We start from the raw sequence: 8,613 nt of genomic DNA on the forward strand, positions 1-8,613 counted from the left end.
ATTCCTGGGAAAGGAACGTATGTTTTAGTGGAGTAAAACAGCTGGTTAGTTTGGAAGCTGCTTAAATGCAGCATCATTTGCTGAATGTTCAAAAGCCATTTGGCTAATCTCCCTGGTGAGCACCTGTCCCGAGGAGCAGTAAGCAGTGAAACCTGAAAGGAGATTGTAGCCAGGTGAGGCTTGGGGTCTTCTCCCAGGCAACGGGCAATAGAACAAGAGGACACCATCTTAAGATGCACTGGGGAGGTTTAGGTTGGACATTAGGAAGAATTTCTTCACAGAAAGGGCGATTGGGCTTTGGAAGGGCATTCCCAGAGAGGTTGTGGAGTCACTGTCCCTGGAGGTGTTTATGGAAAGACTGGATGTGGCACTGAGTGCTCTGGTCTTGTTGACATGGTGGTGTTGGGTCAGAGGTTGGAGTTGATGGTCTCAGAGGTTTGTTCCAATGTAATTGATTCTGTGATTCTATTTCCTGCTTCGGCAGCAGCCTGGGTAACAGCAAACATGCTGGTCTTTATCTGTGTTCCCTCTTCCCTTCTCCCAGAAGGGGTAAAACCACATCTGACTCTTGGGCACTAACAGATAGGTTTGTATGCTGATAACATCATGACTCTTACAGTCCACAGGTGCAGGAGGAGCTGATGCGTAGGCAGAGATAACCCAAACTTGGCTATGGGATATTTAGAAGAAGAAAAATGGGCTCTGGGGTGACCTAATTGCAGCCTTCCCGTACCTGAAATGAACCTACAAGAAAGATGGAGAGAGATGTTTTGCAAGGGCCTGGAGTGCCAGGACAAGGGGGAATAACCTGCTGACAGAGGGCAGGTTTACATTAGAGATTAGAAAGAAATTCTTCCCTGTGAGGGTGGTGAGGCCCTGGCACAGGTTGCCCAGAAAAGTCCCATCCCTGGAAGTGTTCAAGGCCAGGTTGGGGCAACCTGGTGTAGTGGAAGGTGTCCCTGCCCATGGCTGGGGGGTCGGAAAGTGATGAGCTTTAAGGTTCATGCCATCCCAAACCAGTCTGTGATTCTGTTATTTTATGAAAGGAAAATCTTAAGTTTTCTGGCCTTGTGAAACCAGGAACCTGTCTGTTCTGTACTGCCCAGCTAGGCTCATGCAGTGGCTTTCAACTGCCGAACTGCAGCCCCCTCACACCTTGCACTAGAGAGGCACAGAGCTGGATAGAAATGTCCTAAAGCTGAGTGATGTACACAGGTTTGCTTGTCTTGGCTCCCTTTGCAACAGCCGTGAGACAGTCCATAGACTGCTTTCTTCCTGCCACTGGTGCTAGAGGAGACATTTCCTCTCCCAGCAAGCTCAGCCAGTGGCGCGTCTGTGGGGTGGGTTTCCTGTCCTCCATGCAGAAAGGCCACGGGTGTTTCTTAGTTTCTGCAGGGAGCTTGGTTTGTGAATATTCATTTGTGTTGCTTCTTGCAGTTGATGTATTAGGGCAAACTGTGAAGCTGAAAATCAGGAAAGCAAGTTTCACTGTTCAGAAGTAATCTCTTCCCAACCATAAATTTTATTGCAATTCAGAGAATAAAGTAATTGCTTGCCAGAAGCACAGAAGCAACGAGATGGTTGGATGCTGTGAGCTGGAGAGGTTTTTTCTTGTTCACTGAGTTTGCCTGTGATGCACATGGAGATGGAGATGTTTCCAACATCCTGCATTATTGTGCATATTCAGTGCCACTGCAGATAAGGCTGGCAGCTCCAACACACTTCTGCTCATGCTTCCATTTCCTGAATGTTTCATTCCTTGGTAGTTGAAAGTGTCACACTCCTTTAGAGGTTATTAAAATGTTGGAGGCAGGTTTGTAATGCAGGTGTTAAACAATCCCCATGGAGGAATCAAAATGCAGCATGTTTATAGACGTTGCAGATTTTGTGATGGATGCAGCCCTCACATGGCAAACATCTGGAAGTCAACTAATGCCCAGCATTTCAGTGCTAAATAGAGAGGTGTTAAGTTAGTCTCCTTTCGGATCTAGGGCAAACAGGGAGGGTAGGCAAGGTCAGAATCCAGTTTAGACTTTGTGCTGAGAAGTTGAAGTGAGAGCTGCTGTGGCAGCAGTGCAGCAATCTCAGCCCTTTCACCTGGTCTTACCAAGACTGATGGAGCTTTGGGAGCAGCTTGTTGAGGTTGGAAGCAGCCATAATTCAGTGAGGGTTTGTTCTCAACAGCCCTTCCTTTCTGACAAATGTGTGCTGCATGGCACAAACTGGTTTTGGAGAAAGATAGTGCTTGCTCCTCTGGAGCCAGGTCTGGGTTGAGAGGCATGAGCTGCTTGTGCATCTTGCAGAGGAAATGGATGCCTTCTGTCTGCCATATTTTTGGTTGGATAAATAAGGTGTTTTGTACTTCTGTGAATGTGAAACAACAGTGCAGACTGTATGGTGAGGCCTCCAGTGCCGGTGGGAGCTGTTGCTAACACGTCTGACAGGATGGGTGACTCGGGACTCTGGAGAAGGCAGTGAATGTCCAGTGTGTTGTGAGCAGGATTGCTGTTATATGTGTAACTGTTAATTTCTTTGTGAACCTGTTTCTTCTGTAACTAGGCTGTTCTTTGGGGTTTATTGTGTTTAATTTGGTTCTCTGAATCGAGGAGATAGAAGTGAGATTTGAGATGTGGGGCCCATTCAGTGCTTCTTTGGATGCCTCTGAAGGGGAAAAGGAGTTACCAGGATTGAAAAAGAAGAGTTTCCTAGAAGTCAAAATAATAAAGCTTCCAGCACTAAGTGATCATGCTGTCCAAATTTTCTAGGCTTAACAAAACTGGGATGTTACAGGGTGCTTAGGCTCTCCCAGTGAGGGTGAGGAATTGGAAATTCTTCTTCCTGAGTGAATTTTTGTGTGCTGTGGCTGTCTTCCTCCAAGCTGCTCTATAATGTGAAATATTTCCCTTTTTCTAAAATGTCTGCAATTGCCTAATGCTTTAACTCCACAGTAACAGTGATCCTGAATTACATTCAAAGTTCAGTGTTTTGTGTTGCTGTTCTGTTCTTTATTTGGGTGTGGGGCTTTTGTTGTCTGTGTTTTTCTGACTTAAGCAATGCCTTCTGCAATTTGTTGTTGAAGGGCTCCTTCACCAACCAAGCGTAAGGACAGGTCTGAAGAGAAATCAAAGGACCGGTCCAAGGATAAAGCAGCCACTAAGGAATCAGGTGAAAAGGATCGTGGTCGGGACAAGACACGCAAAAGACGCAGTGCTTCCAGTGGGAGCAGCAGTACCAGGTGGGTACTTGTATGGAGAGTAACAAATGACAGCATTTTCAGAAATCAGCTTTATTTCTGCTAGTTGTGGGCCTGTTGAAAGCTTGTGTTGTGTTAGTCACTGTGCAATTTTAGCCTAACTTAAGAGGGTTTCTATTTCAGATATGAATTTCTTTGGCTGTCTGGTGAGCTATGGAGCCTCAGTCACAGTTATTCTCTCTAGTTGTCAGAAGTTTCTCAGTTAATTGTTTTTCTGGATATTCCACTAATTTTTATTCTTCTCCCCCTTTTAACAGATCCCGTTCCAGCTCAACTTCCAGCTCAGGGTCCAGTTCCAGCACTGGTTCTAGCAGTGGCTCAAGTTCCTCTTCTGCCTCGAGCCGCTCTGGGAGCTCCAGCACCTCACGCAGTTCCAGTTCCAGCAGCTCTTCTGGATCTCCCAGTCCCTCTCGACGGAGACATGACAACAGGAGACGATCCCGCTCCAAGTGAGTTTTATTTGTCTTCTAGGAATTGCCAGATGCCAGGTTAATTCCATGTAGAATACAAGATTGTGATCAGAACAGATTGTTCTCTGAAGACCATTTGCTTTCTCCATAGCTTAGAGATCTGAATTTTGTTAGAATGGGTGTGCTCCGTTTCCTTAGAATCCAGACATACGCCCTGTAGGAACTGAGATTAAAAACCTAATTTTGAAGAGTTTAAAGATTTTCAATATTAGAGTTGTTAGAGGCGGTTTCAGTCAGTGTTTCCTTAGCAGTATGGGGCTAGATCAGAGTAAAGCTGTAAACTACAGCCACGACTAACAGAAAAGTCAGGGCTAAAACCAGGATATTTATATATATATGTATATTTATATTCTTATTTACAAAAAAATAAGATAGGAAGGAGGGCAAAGGAAGCCCCCATAAAGGTGGTGTGGGAATCAAACTATCTTAATGTCTGTACAGTTTTCCCTTTGCGTAAGGTGATGAAGGCTGATAAAAATCTGCTTAAGGCAGGGTGGGGTTTTTAGTGTATCACTCAATTTATGGACTTGAGGATTAGGAAGAAGCATAAATACAAATTTTCTATGTACTGATTTTTTTACAGATTAAAGTTTCATTCCAGATTTTTTTTTTAACTGCAAAGACATTGTGATATGCAGCTAATTTTAAGTAGACTTTTTAAACATTTTTGGACCTCTGTAGTGAACAGAAAATACAGAAACACAAATAATTGAATCTGTTTGTGTGCCTGGTAGTGGTATGCTGTGATGTTTATGGCCTTACTTTCCCTCTTCAGTTGTTGAGATAAAGAATGTTTTTGTGTTAACAACTGAGAAATGCTTTAACTATGACCGCAACTTCATAAAAGTGCTTGCTAAATTCTGTATTTGTTACCCTAGTTGCAGTGAAGTTGAAAAGTTGCAAAAAAAGGTCCTCAATTTTCAAAAAGTTCTAAAGCAAAAGCAGACAAGATAAGTGCAAATCCTGAGGTGTTTCTGAGTGGAACACCCTCACCACCACCTCAACACTGTAACTTCTTCAGGAAAAAATGCCCTTCAGTAAAAATGGTATTTTTAATCATGTGATAATGACTGGCTTCTTGGTTTTGTCCTGCATGTTGCCTGAAAACTGTAGATGTTTTCCGTTGTCCAAATCAGGTCCAAACCACCCAAGAGAGATGAAAAGGAGCGCAAGAGGCGGAGCCCATCACCCAGACCCACAAAAGTGCATGTTGGAAGGCTCACTAGAAACGTGACCAAGGTAGTAATGTCATGTTCCTCTGTAGTCACGCAATCATGTTCTTTGAGAATGTGTGAGTTGCTCCTTCAAAGCTCTCCAGACTTTTTGGTTACTAGAGAGTTGTCAAGGTGGTACTGTTGGAAATTGTTTCTTTGTGTCCAGATTGATCAGTGAAGAAAATTTTGGTAGGATTTTACTGAGTCAAATACCATGAAGGCTTCTGAGACACATGTAGTGCTTAAGAGGTCTGCCTGTTTTGTCAGTGTTCCAGACCTTATATCCTGTTTTACTAGGAAGAAAACTAGAATTTGGGACAACAGCTGAAATTACCTTGGAGACATAAAGGATATCTGGCAGTTCTTGATAAAGGATCTGCAGAGCTGGTCTGGCTTGAGTTTTCTTGGCTAGAATGTAGTTTAAACATCTTCAGGGGTAAAAAGTTTACTTTGCTGAAAAAATGTGCTGTGGATTTACTGCTCTGCCAGCCAGACCTGGCCAGTGAGTGTGGTCTGTGTCCCTAAGGCTTGCTCTCTCTCTACAGGATCACATCATGGAAATTTTTTCCACTTATGGAAAGATTAAAATGATTGACATGCCAGTTGACAGGCTAAACCCACACCTTTCCAAAGGTTATGCTTATGTGGAGTTTGAGAACCCAGATGATGCTGAGAAAGCCCTGAAACACATGGATGGAGGTAGGTACTGACCTGTAAGTAGCCTGGGGGCTTTTAAAAGTCTTCAGAGCAGATGGATTTGACCAGAAAATGAGTTAGAGGTGATAGGGATGTCTTTGGTGAACTGATCTAAAATACTGTCAGTTTTCAGCCCAAATGGCTTTTGTGAGGTTCAGGACAGATTCAAGAAATCACAGAACTATTAAAACTAATATTTTTTTTCAAAACAGTGATAAAATTATTTTACGCTTATATGAAAACTTTTCCAGGTTAACATCTGAGCTGCAGTTTGGTGGGGTTAGATTAAGAAGTCTGGTAGTTGTGTGGACTTTGTCAGAATAGCCCCTGAGCAGGGTGTGGAGATAACTGAAGTGGGATCAGTCCACGGTGCTGCCTGCAACAAAGCTGTGAGTTGCAGTAATACGATGTGTTTATGTTACTGTGGAAGAAGACTTACTTCTCCCTGTTTCTGTGTTTCCCTAAAAAGGCCAGATTGACGGTCAGGAAATCACGGCCACAGCTGTGCTGGCCCCACGGCCTCGGCCGCCTCCCCGGCGCTTCAGCCCCCCCAGGAGGATGCTGCCACCGCCGCCCATGTGGCGCAGGTCCCCCCCTCGCATGAGGAGGAGGTGAGAGCTGGGACAATGCTTTTCTTTCTCGGTAGCAACTGATGATCGCTGAAAGACCTGGCAGGGGACAATCCTGTTGGACTTGACTTTCCCCTGCCAAGTGACAGTGGCACATTTTGGGCATCGGTTGAACCTGGCTTGCCGTTCCTAACTCCTTAGCTCCAGGGTGCCTGCTCTGGTCTGCATCCTGAGCACAGCCTCCAGGAAAGGTCACGTCCTTCCCAGCCTGTTCCCTGGAGCCCCTTCTGCATAAAGGCTTCAAGGTGAAGTGGGAACAGACTCTGGCTGACAGAACACTTGTGGCAGGCTGTGCCAGCTTCTTGTTTTTCAGAAGTCCTTGTACTTCCCTCCCTTATTTCTGCATGGGCACATGACCAAAAAGCAGTCCTTTGTCAGGTGAATGGAGTACACTGGCCCCAAGGTGTGATCTGACAGTTGTGTGACTTGGGGCTGCCTGATTGTGCTTAGATAAGTTGTTCTGAGTCTTCAGTGTTTACATGTCTTCAAAATGTCTTACTTGTCAGTAGCAACTTGATTGCTGAACAGCTTTGAGCCACGGGTTTAAAAATGAGCAGTAGTTATGTGGCACAAGATCCAGGAGGCTTCTTGGTCCTCCTTTAAGCACACCTTTTGCTGCAGTCTTACAGATGCAGGTTTGCTATTCCCCCCTTTGTTATCTTTCCTACTCCAATTTTTGCTATCCTGTTAAAGCTCTGTTAGTATTCTGTGCCTGGAACCTTTGTGTCGTAGCAGTAGCTGTACTGTTATGACTGTTGATTGTAGTACTGAGAAGCTTGAACCTAAACTACTTCTTAAGTAAGCTCCCTCTAAGGAGCCTTGTAATTTGAAAGGGTTTGGATAAATCTTTCCCCTGAATATCACCATTTCGGGAGTCAAAGATGACTTCAGGTGAAGGAGGATCTGATGTAGGATCTGATCTGAGCTCATATTCCTTGAGGAAGAGAAACAGTTTCTTGCCTGTTGTTCAGGTATTAATAATATTTTATGGTTCCTGAAGCAGAGGCAGGATGGCCAGCATATTCCTGCTGTGTAGTCAGTCCTCTCTGGAGCCGGCTGTGTTTTCCTCAAGCTCTTTTCCCATGGTGTGTGAGGGATTTTGGCAGGAGGCAGGGTAGTGTTTTTTAAAAGTTGGTAGTTGAGCTGACCAATTACTCGCACCTATTGCTTGTCTCCTAAGGGAAGCTTTCTGCTCCTTCCCTGGCAGGTCCCGGTCTCCTCGGCGCAGATCCCCTGTTCGCCGGCGATCCCGATCCAGGTCTCCCGGACGAAGGCGCCATCGCAGCCGCTCCAGCTCAAACTCCTCAAGATAAAGCAAAAGGACTGGACAGCTTTTTACTTTTTAACTTAAATCCCATCAGATGGAATATTGTACCTTTTTTTTATAATGAGTCTGGGTGAGGAGGAGTGAGAGATAATCCTGGCAGTGAAGGCAACGTAAGAGAGACCACCAGTTCCTGGCCAGTAACCTTTGCTGTGAGGCTTCTGGATTCCTGGCATTGAATTGAAATTATTTAAAAATGGCTTTGATTTTAAAGGCTGTAAAAACATCTTTTCCAGATAGAGGGAAGGAAAGATGTTTCAGCCTCTCTTTCTCCAGTTAGCAGCTGCTGCTTGGTGATTGTAAACGCTTAGCACGCTGTACAGACCAGCATGTGAATCTTGTTCTAGTTAGAACCCCAATGAGTAAGACAGTGAGCCACATACCTTGATCTCCACGTGCCAGCACAGGATTTTTCAGGGCAGCTGGAGCCCAGACCTGCCTGAGACTTAATTCAGTACAGAATTGTTGCTTTATTCCAGTTCCCCATGATGATTAGTTTCTGCAGAGTAAGCTCTTCTTTAATGCTTGCACCAGGCAATAACCACAGAAACAACGGTCCAGCCCAGTGAATATGACACTATAGAGAAGAAGCTGGAAATCCTAAGAAGTGTTCTGTAGCTGCCCCCATAAGTGATTTCTTTCACCTTTTCGTTGAGGGTGTTGGTAAAAACTTCCTACTCAACCCACAGTGAAACAGTGTGAGTGCTTTTACAAATCCCAAATGAGCGACTGAGCACCAATCCGCTGGAAACTGCAAGGCAGAGAGGGAGACTTGAAGCCACGATGCTGGCTGGATTAACACACAGGGAAAGGCAAAGAATTTACCACCTGTTGTACAGTCAATACTATACAGATTTTTTTTGTTTTGTATAACTTTGTATCCTTTTGGGCCATGTTGTGTTTGTACTTGTGTAGGACAAGCAGTTACTGAATAAAGCAGTAGGGTTGAGAATAGCCGTCCTGCCTCGCTGCGTTGCTGGGCGCAGGGGGGGCTGTGGGGGAAGGGCGTGCCGTGCCGCGCCGTGCC

The 8,613-nt window shown here is 44.9% G+C and overlaps 1 protein-coding gene across 1 annotated transcript; it reads left to right on the forward strand.

Annotated features, from left to right (window-relative positions):
- Positions 1–999: 999 nt before the first annotated feature.
- Positions 1,000–8,542, forward strand: RNPS1 (RNA binding protein with serine rich domain 1). Its single transcript, XM_008642405.2, is given in 8 exon segments — positions 1,000–2,706; positions 2,709–2,739; positions 3,080–3,235; positions 3,511–3,702; positions 4,860–4,962; positions 5,483–5,636; positions 6,103–6,244; positions 7,470–8,542. Coding segments are annotated over 8 exon segments (963 nt in total). The 5' UTR covers positions 1,000–2,627; the 3' UTR covers positions 7,576–8,542.
- The last annotated feature ends 71 nt before the right edge of the window (positions 8,543–8,613 follow it).

The sequence above is a fragment of the Corvus brachyrhynchos genome, unplaced genomic scaffold (genome assembly GCF_000691975.1).
Source record: "Corvus brachyrhynchos isolate BGI_N302 unplaced genomic scaffold, ASM69197v1 scaffold369, whole genome shotgun sequence".
In the NCBI taxonomy this organism is placed as follows: domain Eukaryota; kingdom Metazoa; phylum Chordata; class Aves; order Passeriformes; family Corvidae; genus Corvus; species Corvus brachyrhynchos.